At 51.4% G+C, this 13,644-nt stretch overlaps 1 protein-coding gene across 1 annotated transcript in view; it reads right to left on the bottom strand.

Annotated features, from left to right (window-relative positions):
* Positions 1 to 12,453, bottom strand: part of SEC16B (SEC16 homolog B (S. cerevisiae)) — a gene marked incomplete at its 3' end in the record, with an annotated part of 17,159 nt that extends 4,706 nt beyond the window's left edge. The window contains exons 1-16 of the mRNA XM_009868912.1: positions 12,263 to 12,453; positions 11,392 to 11,498; positions 10,743 to 10,848; positions 10,507 to 10,621; positions 9,630 to 9,776; positions 9,121 to 9,273; positions 8,509 to 8,570; positions 7,132 to 7,267; positions 6,322 to 6,552; positions 5,648 to 5,745; positions 4,909 to 4,990; positions 4,685 to 4,802; positions 3,995 to 4,106; positions 3,628 to 3,733; positions 2,983 to 3,123; positions 21 to 113 (exon numbers count right to left, since the gene is read on the bottom strand). Of these exons, the coding sequence (XP_009867214.1) occupies positions 21 to 113; positions 2,983 to 3,123; positions 3,628 to 3,733; positions 3,995 to 4,106; positions 4,685 to 4,802; positions 4,909 to 4,990; positions 5,648 to 5,745; positions 6,322 to 6,552; positions 7,132 to 7,267; positions 8,509 to 8,570; positions 9,121 to 9,273; positions 9,630 to 9,776; positions 10,507 to 10,621; positions 10,743 to 10,848; positions 11,392 to 11,498; positions 12,263 to 12,453 (1,998 nt within the window). The remainder of the gene's footprint in view (positions 1 to 20; positions 114 to 2,982; positions 3,124 to 3,627; positions 3,734 to 3,994; positions 4,107 to 4,684; positions 4,803 to 4,908; positions 4,991 to 5,647; positions 5,746 to 6,321; positions 6,553 to 7,131; positions 7,268 to 8,508; positions 8,571 to 9,120; positions 9,274 to 9,629; positions 9,777 to 10,506; positions 10,622 to 10,742; positions 10,849 to 11,391; positions 11,499 to 12,262) is intronic.
* Positions 12,454 to 13,644: the final 1,191 nt, after the last annotated feature.

The following is a 13,644-nucleotide window of genomic DNA, read 5'->3' as shown; positions in this document are numbered from 1 at the left end:
CCCCCCCGCCGGCAGCGGGCGGGGTCCCCCCCCAGCCAGTCGGGCTCCAGCGTCTGGTCTTGCTCTGGCATCTCCAGGAGCAGTGGGTCAGAGAGCTTCAGCCGCTCAGCTAGCTGCAGAATCAGGAGGGCAACGGGACTCATCTCAGGCATGGGGGAAGAAATGCACTTCATATCAGAGGGGTGACAGTAACAACCAGCCTCTTGGGCAAGATTTATTCCCTCTCCTGCATTGCTTCACGGCGGTGCTGGCCCATCCCATGCCCCACAGGGAGCATCCAGACAGGGCTATCTCAGCCACCTCCACAGAGGTGTCAAAGTACCCATGTCAAAGATGCTCTTCAGATTAGAGAGGCAGGTGACTATTACCATCTGAGAAAAACTAACACCTTTAATCTCACTTGAGAGCCAGCCTGGGGCACTGGCAGTTTTGCAGGGCATCCCACCAGCAGGCCTGCAGAGAGCTCAGCTCCCAGGGCTGGGCATCAAGCCCTTGCCTAACCTACAAGGATGGATGGGAGCTGACAGGACTTGAGCTAAGGGCACACCCGGCTTTGCAGGAAGCATCACCATCACTAATAACCACACAGAAAACAACAGAACTGCAGGGCTGTGAGGGACCTTCTGAGGTTACCTGGTCCATCTGCCGATGCTCGAGAAAATCCCATGTGTCCACACCAGCCCACATTTGTCTAATTTGCCCATACAAGTCTCCAAGGAGAAGATTTCACAACCTCCTAGGCCTGTGCTGATGTTTAATGTTCTTAGAGCTAAGGAGTTTTTTCTTAATATCTAAGCGAAATCTTCCCTGCTGCAAATTAAGCCTCTCTATTCCCGCTGCTGTAGAAGCTGCGGGGACGGTGAAGCACCAGCCCCTGAAAAGCAGCCTCCTGCATGCCAGAGGGTTGTTATCACATCCCCCGTACACCTTCCTCCCCCAGCCTATCTTGCCTGGAAAAAAATAACACTGAGGCCTTCTTTAGAGGTCATTTCCCCCCCTCAATCTCTTATCACACCTGCTTTTCTCCTCTGCACTTGCTCCAATTTGGTCCTGCCTCCCAGTGCAGCATTCCAGACAAGGCACAGTGCCCCAGCCAAGACCCAAACATGGGGGGATTATTGCCTTCTTGTCTCACACATGCTGTTCTTGCTCTCAGAGCCCAAAATAACGTTATAGCATTGCCTTTTTTTTTTTTTTGCAACAGCATCCTGTTATGTTGCTACTCAGTATTTTTTCCATGCTCCACTATCTCCCCCAGGTCCCTCACTGCAGTATTGCTGCTGCGTGTTTAATTTCTCCTGCAAGAGAGGGGTCTGTGCCACCCTGGCTGCATCATCTCAATGACATGTGGCTCCAGCTACCATCAAAGGAGCAAAAGGCTCTTCTGGGGCAACCCATCCCACCAGCTCAGGGTGTGAGGGAGGGCTCCCTGCAGAGCTAAAGCCCAGTCTGGAGAAATTGCTGAACCCTGACAAGGGTTCAGTTTTAAGACAGGTGGATGAGGGACGGCACTCAAGGAACCACTCTTCATCTGAGTCTTCACTGAATTTTCTCTTACTGGTATTGTCCCAGCTCTCAGGGATTTATCGGGCTCTCCCTTCCAGCTCCTTTGCACTCATTTATCTTCTGCAAGGCTGCAGCACCAAGGGCCACCAAAAGCCATCCAGAGGTGACCTTGCAGCTCAGTCACCTGCCGCAGCCACACAGGTCTCAGCTCTCTCCCCCACGCACCAGTCCCCAATGGCCATTTCTTCCTATTTCCAAAGTTTTTCAAAGCAAAGTCCAAACCAGCACGAAACACAATTCCCAACTCTGGGAGGTTACAGCAAGATATGACCCGTGCAGCTGGAGTCTAGCCTGGGACAGGGACTCCACAGAGAGCAGAGGAACCCAGCAGCCAGCCAGGAGCTGGTGCTACATGTAGACCCACTGTCCCACCTCTTTGCAAACATCCTAAATCAATTGCAGGAAAGAGGAAATTATAAGCATGATTACTCCTAAATGGTGGGAATGTTTAATCCAAAAGCTAATGTGCACTTTGATCCAATATTAATGAACCAGCACCTGGTTGTATATCGTCCCCAGCTTCAAAAGAGGGTAAGTCTTAATCAAACACTAATGTGTATCATAATTTGTAACACAGTCTAAAACATCAAAGACAAGAGTGTCTACGAATGCACTAGTTTTTCAGATGAAAGTGTTTTCTCCCAGGAGAAGCATTATCCCCAGCAGAACGGCAGATCTGAGAGGCTGTTAGACAGTAAATAGATTTCGGCGACGGAGTGGGGAGGGGGGGAGATGCGTGAGCCATGTTTTGGGCGATTTCTGCAGCACTTGCTTCAGACGGGCATCCTCGCTGCCCCCTCATCTCACAGCACCACAGCTTTTGCCCTCCTTCCTGATGGAGGAAGGCTTCAAGCAGCCTCAGCAGGGTCCTGGTGATGTGCATGGAGTGGGCAGATCCACTCTCCGGAGACCCCAACCTACCCTGGAGGACCTGGGACACTTTGCTTTATCCCTCTCTGCACTAGAGCTCCACTCGTGAAGCAGAGGAACTGGGCTCAGTGCTGCAACCTGGGACATGCTTGTATTCACTGTTACCCCAAAAGAGCCTCATGAAGCTAAGGGGGAATCACAGGGTTATATGCTGGAGGGGAAATGTCAAGTACTCAAGCTTCAGCTTCTGAAGTCTATGCCATTTAAAAGTTCAAAAAGCCTCTCCAGAATAATAAAACATAACACAATCCTTTTCTTCCAAATAACTTTGCTCCTACTTGACAGTCAACACAATTCCTTTATTTTCTACTCTAAATCCATGGGTAGGAGAGATTTTGTGGAGATGTTGGTTGTGTTGTGCTCAGCGAACCCTGGGGGGCTCCTCAGAGCAGCCAATGGGAAACCCCCAGGATGCTTCCCACCACACCAGGTCCTGAGTGGGTATCACGCCCTGACAAAAGGATGCAGGGCAGGTACGAGACTCACCTTTGCCACTTGCCGGGCCAGGATGGGATGGCTGGCCGTATCTTGTCCCAAGAGCATGGTGGCAATCTGCTCACAATATTGCAGAGCCTGGGCTGGGAGCCCATGGTCAGCCAAGCGAGAGGCATAGAGGAGCTTGTACACCTTGGGAAAGGGAAGCAGAGCAGACATTCATGAGCAAGGCAATGCACATATCTGTGGGTCTCCTCCTCCACTGTGGCACATCCTTCCAGCGTGACTCAGAGCACCCCAGATCATGGGTCACATCACCCAGAGGTCACCTACAACTTGGGGACACCTCCACCCATCCCCATGGGGCTTGTCCAGACTCACTCCCTGAAGCAGAAGATGGGTGGTGGGGAGAGCGCGCCAGCCCACCGTCTTCACCTGCTTTGTGCAGCGGCTGGGGTGCTCATTTGGAAGATGACCCAGAGAGCAAGCAGTGATCAAACACACCATGTCCCAAAACCTGCCCAAAGCCCTGCTCTGGAGGAGGCCCTTGGCCTGGGCAGTCTCTCCATCATTCCCAAAGCCCAGCAAGGGGACAAGTCTTGGTGAGCAAGCCTGAATCTCTGGCTTCAGGGGGACAGATGCATGTTTTGGGGGCAGGTCTGAGCTGCTGCTGCACCAGATGTGCATCTCCACTACCTGGAAGGGCAGCAGGAAGGATTCCGGCTGTCGTAGGTGCTGGCAGTACTCTAAGATTTCCATCCGCTGGATAGCCTCTGTCCTGGCAAACTGGGCAAACGCCTGGCTACGGAGAGCAGGGGTAAGTTCAGCAAGCAGGAGCAGAGATCCCCCCAGACAGCCCCACACACAGATTCACAGCCCCACCACCGTGTCAGCCTGCAGCCGGAGAGGCCCAGAGCAAAGCTCATATGAAAAGCAGTAAAAACCCAAACAGGGATTTTCTTTTTTTTTTCTTTTTTTTTTTGCATAAAAGTGAGATCCCAGGGAAGAGGAGAAGGTAGGATACACCACTCTGGTGACAACACCACCTCTTGGGCTCACTCACCGGTGGCTACTGCCCAGCAGAACCATGCGGTCCGCCTTCACCCCAAAGTAACCAAAAGGAATATCTGCCATCAGGTAGCAGAAATGAGCTGCTTCGACTGCTCCCTTACTAGCTGGATAGGAGGGGAAAAAATACCAAAACAAAAAACAAGACAAACAATCCTGAGAGATCACCGTATTGTCAGCATCTCTCTGGAGGCCCCCAAAGCTCACAAAATCCAAACCCAACCATCCCACTTTTCTTCCCTGTCCATGCAGACCTTGATACCTCCCCTCTCCCTACTTTTTTTTGTTTTCTCCAGTTGTTGCTTTCTGTACCTAGGTGGGACCAGACGAGCCTGAGCAGGGTCTGGCTTCAGCTCTGCAGGGTGCCACTACTAGCGTGAAGTCCCTGAGAGTTCCCACCACTGTGAGCAAGTCTCAGTCCCTGCAGTTACATGAGTCCTCCCTGGGTCCAGCAGCATCTCCAAAAATTGTAGCTAATGGATGTGCTTGACCTTGACTCATCTGCCAGCCCGACCCATCCACACCTCATCCCCACCACTGCAGCTCCATGGGTACAGGCACTCACACCCCATCTCAACACCAAAGATGACCTGTGCCAGCATGGATGTGCACAGTGACATTGCACATGTCCACCCACTACTACAAGACAGCAAGAATATAAAAGCTCACAACAGCCTTAGCTCACCCAAAGTGTCTCCCATGGTGACAATGGCTCGGTGATTCAGCTCCATGTCCCCAACCTTGTTGGACAGCATCACAGCCAGGTGGGGCCTCCAGTCTCCCCACGTGGCATCCCCACAGCACTGCAGGGAGACAAGAGGAGAGCAGAGGTGGTCACCACAAGGTAGGTGTCACAGGCAGGTGACAGCATGGAGTACATAGCCCAGGGCCAGCCTGTTGCTCACAGACCAGTGCCGCCTGAGGGATCCTTCCTGACATGAGCTGAAAGAGGGTCTGCAGCGGGTCATTGGTGGCCAGCGTGCTGGTGAACCTGTGAGGAGACAGCAGAGAGAAGGCTGCCATGCCGGGACCCCAAACCCTTATTTACCTCCCAGTGCCTGTTCCAAATGCCCCATAAAAGCCAGGTCCTGAGGGACTTCCCAGAGAAGGCAGAACGGATCATCAGCCCACCAGGCTGATGACCTGCATTACCTCCAATGCAGGCAAGTCTCCCGGACGACAGTGGATAAAACCTCCTTAAAGGATACAGATAGCACAAAACGTAAAATTTTTGCTTAAATCTCCCTGAGGGGATCAAGCCAATCCAGACTAAGTACATTAATTCCAGCAGAAAACGTTCATATGAGTGGAATGAATAGCTCAGTCCAGGCTGGATCAAGGTGAAGATGGCTCAGCTCTCATACACCCATGGCTGCCTAGAAGAGGGCAGCAGGGGCAAAGACTTGAGATAAATCCACTGCACAACTCCAGGAAATGGCTTTCCCTCTGCTTTCCAGACCCCATTTGGTTTCTCTTGTCTATCAGAAGCCCAGAGGACTCAGACCCATGAAAGTTCCCTCCGAAAGTGTTCAGAAGAAATAAATGCTTTTTTTTCAGTGTGTTGGGACTGAGGGCACCGAAAGGGGTGACAGGCTTGGCAAAGCCAGTCAACAGAGCATCGTACCTTGCTTTAGCTTCTCCAACTTACCCGGTGAGCACCCAGCTATAAGTTCGAGAGTCCATCTTGCTGGAGAGGAAGAGAGCATGGCCCCACAACTGGTTTCTCATGGCCCAGACCAGAGCATCCTGCAGCCAGGGTGGAGAAGAAAAAGTGTTTGCATTAACTCTGCTTTTCCCTGCCAGAGCATCCTCTGCTCACACAGCTCAGAGATGAGCTCTGATGACTGCTCTGGCTTTAATATCCTCCAAAAAGCTCTTCTATGTTTACAAAGACCCCTTTATCTCACTAATTTGCACAATGACAAGAACCAGAACCTTCATAGCAATATTATCTTTCCTGTATTTCCAGGTCTGTGCTGCCATTAGTTTATCAATGCCACCACTGCGGTATCCCAGCCTGGGTACCCAAGCTTTTCCGTGTTCACCCCTCCTCCCTCTCCTCGTGCCTTCAGCATCCCTCGAGGTTACACAGCTGCAGCTAAACCCACAGTGTTTCTGCATCTTGTATTCAGTCAGTGCCCCAGCCCAGTGCCCCATGGTGGGAAATCACTGCCATACTGTTGTACAAACATACTGAAGTGTTGATACCACAACGCATCTCTTGACCTCTCCCCACACTTCTTCCTTTTAAAACCTGAAGAGGTCAAAGTGTCCAAGAGCAAAAGTCAGCCCTGCGCACCCTGGATCCCACTCACCACTTACTTTCTTCCTGCCATAGTAGAGGAGTTTGGTGAACTTCTCCACTATTTGTGCCTGGGTTTCCACAACAGGAGGGACCTCCCCAGTGATGAGGTCCAGTGTCCCTGGTTGACGCGACATCCACTCGTCAGCTGTCAGGCCAATCAGATTTGCTGCGAGGTCTTGCCTCTTGTACTTCCCCTGGAGCCTGCAGTCTTGCATCAACAGCTCAGCAGTGTCCGAGCCCACCATGGACTGTGAAAAGGAAGGCAAAGATCAAGGCACATGAAGGTTGCCCCACGAGTGAAGGCTGATGACACTTGCAGTCCAACACCCTTACACTCCTGTCCTCATGCCAGTGCATCTCCCCAGCAAGACCAGCCTTGGCCACCAGCAAACAATTTTTGAGGGCAAAGGATTCAGCACAACTAGCAAGACCTTCACAGTGCTTGCTCTGCAGATCTGATTCATTTGCTTCCAATAAGCAGCCACAGATGAGGTTAGGTGGGTTTCACTGGGTTAAAGGAATAATCCCCACTTAAGCATAAATGCCAGTTGCAAAATGAGGGTGGTGTCAGTCTCCTTCAGAGCTGCTCTATCTTTGGGTTGTTGGTAGCTCACAAGGATGAAAAAAAGCAATCCAGAGGAAGGGTTTGCTCCAGTATCAAACTGATTGGTGGTACTGTGGGAATGGGATGCTTTTAAGGTACCACCCCGAAAATAGCAGCTGGATCTGTGATTCTGTGATTTTGTGATCAAGAAGATCATAAGGGTCATATAACTTGTCTCACTTCCAAGATCAAAAGCGTCAGCCTCTTCCCTTGGGACACCTACCCCATTCTGTCGGCAGAGGAGGATCAGGAGTTTCCAGAGAAGAGCTGAATCTCTCCCTGTCTGTGTTGAGATATCGCAGCTCATGGCTATCTTCTGCTGGCAAAATGTTATCACATCCACCTTGTGCAGATCTTCCCTGAAGCAGCAAAGGCAGCATCAAAAGAAACACAGGGTAAAGCAATATAGGTCATCATTCAGATTCAAAGTGTCCCCAAGATCACTGATGGGGATGACATTCAAAGTGAGAGTCCAAGAAGGTCCCCAGCATCAACAATCACATACCACCCTGGCAACACCAAGCTCAAAAGTACTTGAATTTGATCATTGTTATGATTCTGCAGATTTCTGTACTTGAATTTGATCATTGTTATGATTCTGCAGATTTCTGTGTTTCATTCAGGGCATCTCAAAGTATGTCCTCTCTGCTCTCCTGATAATATTTTCGTCCATCCTCCTGCAAAGAACCTCAGTTTTGCTGCGCTGCTGTTACAGCTGTGGCTGGAGGAACAGACACACACACAGGCAGTATCTTTGATTAACTGTCGCATGCTTGTGACCACACAAACCCTTTGGGTCTTAAACAGAAGCAGAAACCTTTAAGCTATGTGCAAACCAGGCAGAACTGCTGTCTTAAAATTGAGGAAAAAAAAATAAATCAGGCAGCTGGAAAAGATGGCTGAGAGACAGGATCAGCCAGGGGAGAGGGACCAGGGAGACACTGATCCTGACTCAGTCACACAATATATCACACAGGTCTTCCCAACATGCCCTTCACCACAAGTAATCTCCAGCTTCTGGGTATACACAGCTCTTTTGCTCAGTAAATGGGTTTCCTCCTTCTGCACACTCCTTTTCTTTCTCTGCTTTGGTGGTGAGTGACCAGAAGACATGCTGGTGTGACCAGTACGATGCAGAGCCAACCTGATGCAATACACCAGGATTCATCCCCGGGCTCACACTGTGCGAAGGTGCACGCTGGGTCTGACTCTGTCACACTCAACTGCCTCAGGGGACAAAAACCTTTGGAAAAGCTAAACCACAGGTTGACCTAGGGCTTTCAGCATCCAAAGAGACTTCCCAAAAACTGGTTTTCTGGGACATGAGTACAAAATAAGGTCAGACATGCCCTATAAATATTCAAAAAACCCCACATCTCATACAATCCAAATCAACCTACACTGTGGCAAAGGGGCTGGGCTTCCATTCTGAACACAGATTTGGCCTTTGCAAATATCTCAAAACCACAGAAGACCATGAAGTCTTCCCTGAGCTCATGTCTCCTCCCAAAGGAGAGGTACTCCCAGGCCAGCCTGGGTGCACAGCCTGCCAGTGCACTGGCAGAAGGACCCAGATCCCAGACCTGCTGGTGTGACATACCTGGCCAGAGGCCCTGGGAAGGCCTGTAGCTCCTTCAGCTCTTCCGTGTCATGAAGGATTACCTAAAAAACAAGAGCAAATTCAGCACCTGGACTCCAGCAAGAAGGACAGCTCCAGCTGAGCTGGCTGGAAGTCAGTGCCTTGGCCAAGGGTTCAACAGTGTTGGTGAACTCATTCTCTGTGCTCTCTTAAGGTGACCCCAGAGCATAGACCGTAAACCATCACATGGCCCCCCAGTGCTAAAGTCCAGGAAAGAAGGCAAAACAGGAGACAAATGCTGTGGTAGATTGAGATACAGCTTCTCTATGGGAGGCACCTCAGAAAGGTGAGAAAAACTATTCTTCAGAGAGATATGGACCACATCGCTGTGAAGAGGTCACAGACAACGAGAGTTATGGAGCTGAAGGAGTAGGATGCAGGGCCCAAAGGCTGAAAGCAATGCCCAGGGACAGGCTGATATGATACAGACTTGAGAGTCCATGTGAGCTGGAGATAAGATGGCAGCAGGGAACAGGAAGGCTGATAAGGAGGCTCTTTGGGTGGCAAATGGTGTTTGCCTCCCTCAGGGCAAAAGGAGCCACTCCAGCAAGGGGTCCAGGAGTGGTGGCATACCTCCAGGCTGTGCAGTTCGACGTGGGCTAGCTGCCCCTGGGCAGGGCAGTGGGGACACGACAGTACCAGCTGCCCTCCAGCTCCAAAGCACACGGCCACATGCGGCAGCGAGAACTTGAGGGGCACCACCGGGGCTGGAGTGGACACCAAGGGCTCCCCTGCAAGGACACACAGGCCACCGTGAGTCCCTTCACCCCAATCCCATACCACCTCCATTACTGAGGATGTGACCAGCTCACACCCTGGTTCCCAACTTCAGTAACCTTTCATTGACCCCCTCCCGTGCAAAAACTGTCCTCTAAAGCAGAAAACATGCATGACTGCTCCTACACCCACCTGGGCAGAGCTGCTGGACCAGGTACCCGCCCCACAACCCCCTAGTCATGCTTTGCACCTACAGGACTTCCTGCAGGAGAGGACCAAGCTGCGAGACAGCAAACCTCCTAACACCAGCCTTTTTTTTTTGCCTTGTTCTCCCTGTGTCGGAAGAATAAAGGGTCCCACCACACCCCACCTGCTTGCACTGGGCTCCAGGTCCCCAAAAGCGTGGGGTCATAGTGGTCAGCATCATCACGAATGTACTGGCTGAGCTCGTAGCTGCTGGAGCTGAGCCCCGACTCACGGTACTGCATGAGCAGGCTGGGTTTGCCTGATGGCTGTGAGGAAGGGAGAAAACACAAACCTGGCTGAGAAACTAGGAACAGCACTGTTCTTCTGCTGCCACAGTGCTGGGGCAGGCTCTGCTGCTCCATGGAAGGGCCCAGCAGAAACAGCACAGATGACTCCCATCTGCACAGCTCAATCTCTTCAGCATCTTAGAGTCATCATGGCACATACTCTGGTCATACCCAACGGCTTTTAAAATAGCTCACATCCACCACTGGTCTAGTCCAGTGGCTTTCCTAGCCCTGATACAGATTCCCTGACATAGCAAGACAGTGCCTGAAAAATCTGAAAAAGGGTCCACCTAGCAGCAAAACCACCAGAGCAGCTTTGATTTGATATTTTATTTCGCTCTTTGGCAACACAATGATCAAGACAAAAACATGATGGACCAGACCCTGGTGGACAGAGCTAGGCGACCTAGGAAAGGTACAAAAGAACATCCCACCAAGCCTGGATTTTTGCCCAGCTCTTGGCCCTGAGCAGGAGCTGTGTACAGGCACATGTCTGGGAAAATAACAACACAGCAGATGGAGAGTTTGTAATCACCAATAACCCACTGTAATAAACCCCAAAGATGGTTAAGCCCTGGGTGGAACATAAAGCAGCCCTTTTCTCCTCAGCCTCCTTCCCAGGTGGAAGAGGGGCACATGGATTGCTCTCAAAATCTCTGGAAGATCCCTAAGCCTTTCGTTCCTCCGCCCCTGCCCGTCTTGAGGTTACCTCTCGGGAATGGCCACTGGCCTCTCCAGAATCGCTGCCAAGGGTTTCTCCCTGCACCTGCTTGGGTCGGGCAGATGAGACGTACCTCTCCTTGTAGGAGTCATAGGTCTGTGTCCTTCAGAAAGAAGCACAAAAAGATGCCCTGAAGGTCAGAGATTTTTTTGAGACAAGCCACAAACCTGCTAATTTTGCAGCAGGTGGGTGCACCAGGTGACGTTCAGAACCCCCACCTTTACCTGTCCTGCCTCAGGTGAGTTGTGGCCAGGTTGGGATGGTAACCCCTGTAGTAGTGCTGGTCTCGGTAATTGGTACCCTTGCCATAAGGCTCTCCTTGCCTCAGTTCTAAAGAGAGAATCAAGACTTAGCGTTGCCCCTCCAGAGGAAGAAGCCCTAATGAAGTTGTGAAAGAAAAGCAATGAGTCAGTCAATTTGCCATGCACACTCCATTTGTGTCCAAATTAGCCTGACACATTGGAGGTGTGATAAAGCCCTGTATAAGTTTGCCAACACAACACTGATGTCCTTTCCTCATTCCTCCCTCCCCTTTTCTTCAGCCCAGGACCTCCAGAAACAGCAAAAACAAGGCTCCAATCACTCTGATCACACAGCACCATTAGCATCGAGTTCAGCCTGGAACTAAGAATGACATGGGTTTTTAGCCGTGGAGATCAAGATCAAACATGTCCTTGGGTACACCTAGCTCCTGCTCCCACGTGCAAACCGGGGGCGGTGGTGCATGGGGAGAACAGCACTGACAGCCCAGGAGCGTGGGCAGGAAAAAACCCAGGAGACTTGCAAGCTCTGGGAAAAGAACTCATCCTGGAGAAAGTATCATGTCTTCTCTTGCAAGCAAATTGCCTCCAAACCCAAGGAATAAGTCTGTACCTCTGTCATCCTGCCAGACCACCGGCTGCCACTGCTGGCTTTGGTAGGAGTAGTCATCCCCGTAGCTGGCTGCTGGGTACTGCCAGTGGGGGTCTTCATAACCTTGCCTGAAACACAACACAACATCCTTTATCTGGGAAAGAAAGGGCACTGCTGCAGGCTCTGGACAACATCTACATTTAGACTCATGTCCCACATGGGACCTTTGGAGGCAGAAAGGATGATTAAGATAAAGTCAAGTCCCCTGTCCAGGTACCCTGCTCAGCAGCAGGATCAGAAGCTGGTCCAGCATCCTCCCTGGAGGGAGCAGCAGGCAGCAAATCAACCCAAATTGGATGAAGTACTCAGAGCTCCCTCTCAGCAAAGAGAGCGTCCTCCAGCCCACTTTTTATTCTTCCACCCTCTGCTGTTTCAGCACCTGAGCTCATAAGCTCCCTTTTGCTCCTGTATTACCATTTGCATTTTTGTCATTCACCTTGCACTTAGTAAAAAAGAATCGCATTTAATCAAACCTTCAAGAGAAAAGCACCTCGGGACTGAGCTGAAGCCTATAAAATGGCAATGGCAGAAGTCGTGAGAGAAGAAATCAGAGCCACAACTGCTACACAGTCTTAAATAACTGTTGGGCTAATGATCTGAAAGGTCTTTTCCAACCTGAATGACTCTATGATATAAAAGCCACTGGCTGATTTAATGGCTGGACATTACCTAACCACACTCTGCCTTCTCTATGCAGTGACAAAGACAGGATCTGTGTCTCAAAAGCCTGTGAGAGCCACGAAAGGGCCAAACCTTATTTCAAGAAGGTTTACGAGGAGTAGGGTGGGAAGGGAAGTTCAGCACGAGCGTCACAAAAATGGGCAGCTCTCACCTGGAGTAGGGCCTGTTGGGGTAGCTGCTTTCAGAGTGCTCAGCCCTTGAAGCCGGTCTGTGGGTGTCCCTCCAGGGGTGGTGGCCAGGGAGGTGACTCCCATCCCAGGACCCAGGCCGAGGCGAGGGCCTTGCACGGAGGAGCTGTCGCCGCAGCTGCGGTGGGCGTCCATGGGGCGCCTCTCCCCACATCCCCCAGGCTGCCTGCCTCTCTCGGGGCTGGGCCAGTTGGGCATGGGGGGCCCAGGGGTCCATCACAAGGTTGCTGACGAGATCCTCACTGGTTTTGGAGTGGGAGGGGAGTTTAAGTCCCAGATGACTTTGGTGGCCTGCAAGGAACAAGACAGATCACAGGGTGTTCAGTCAGTGGCTTTTCACCCCCCTCAAAGCCCCTCCAAGAAGCCTGTTGCCACTAACTCTCTGCTCTTGGGAGCCTGCTGGAAACAAAGCAGCCTTTCCAAAATGCCCAGAGGCGAGCAAAAACCATCTCCACATCTGCCTAAACTTGAAACTCCCCTTAAAACACCAGGATGAAATGGTCTGTTCCTGAAAGCAATCGGCATCCCAGCTCTTCCCAGGGCAAGAGGCAGCATCCACACAGCATCCTCCTGCGCCCCCAGCCAGCCCAGCAAAGCACCATCGCTCTCAGCTTCCACAAGAAGGTGCGAAATCAGCTTTACCTTTGTGACGAGGCGGTGAAACCCCATTTTATATGTGGCAGGGGAAGGGATATTGGCAAAGCTACAAGCAAGACAAGGAGAGTTACTCTTGAAGAAACAAGCAGGGACAGAGAGAAGCAGAAATAGAGCTTTGCTCACCCGAGCTGTGAGACGGGGTGGAGGCAGAGATTTCCCTCTTGCCTTTCGGCTCCAGCAGGACCACAGCAGCTCAGGCAAACACCAGATTTATTTGTAAGAGTCCCACACAGAAGAAGAAACCCTAAGAAGAGCCCAGGACAACTTGTGGGTAAAGCCTCAGCTGTTGCGGGGGGGATGTGACACCCTCAAGTCCCTCACATCTCCTTTTGCAGAATCGGTACCCAGACTGTCCCCACCACAAAGGCAGCTGGCCAGATGAACCACTTTTCACCCTTCTCACACCCCAAATTTAAGGCATTTTGTGGTCATTTCAGGGCTGGGGAGGGGGGGAACACACTCAGGTCTGAACAGAGAGGGTTCAGTTTGTGCCCCATCCAGGTTAAATCCTTGCCCTCAGTGCAAGCACCCCAGGCACAAGCATCCAGGCACCCATCATTCTGATCCTACTGAGGGTCCCCTAATTTTCCTAATTTTCAGCCCAAGGGAGTTCCTGCCACCCTCCACCCCGCAAAGCAGCCACACACACCTGCTCGGAGGCTGCTGGGGCCCTTCTTTCCTCTCCTCA

This window comes from Apaloderma vittatum, unplaced genomic scaffold (genome assembly GCF_000703405.1).
Source record: "Apaloderma vittatum isolate BGI_N311 unplaced genomic scaffold, ASM70340v1 scaffold27494, whole genome shotgun sequence".
Lineage (NCBI taxonomy): Eukaryota > Metazoa > Chordata > Aves > Trogoniformes > Trogonidae > Apaloderma > Apaloderma vittatum.
This window is presented reverse-complemented; position numbering and strand designations above follow the sequence as displayed.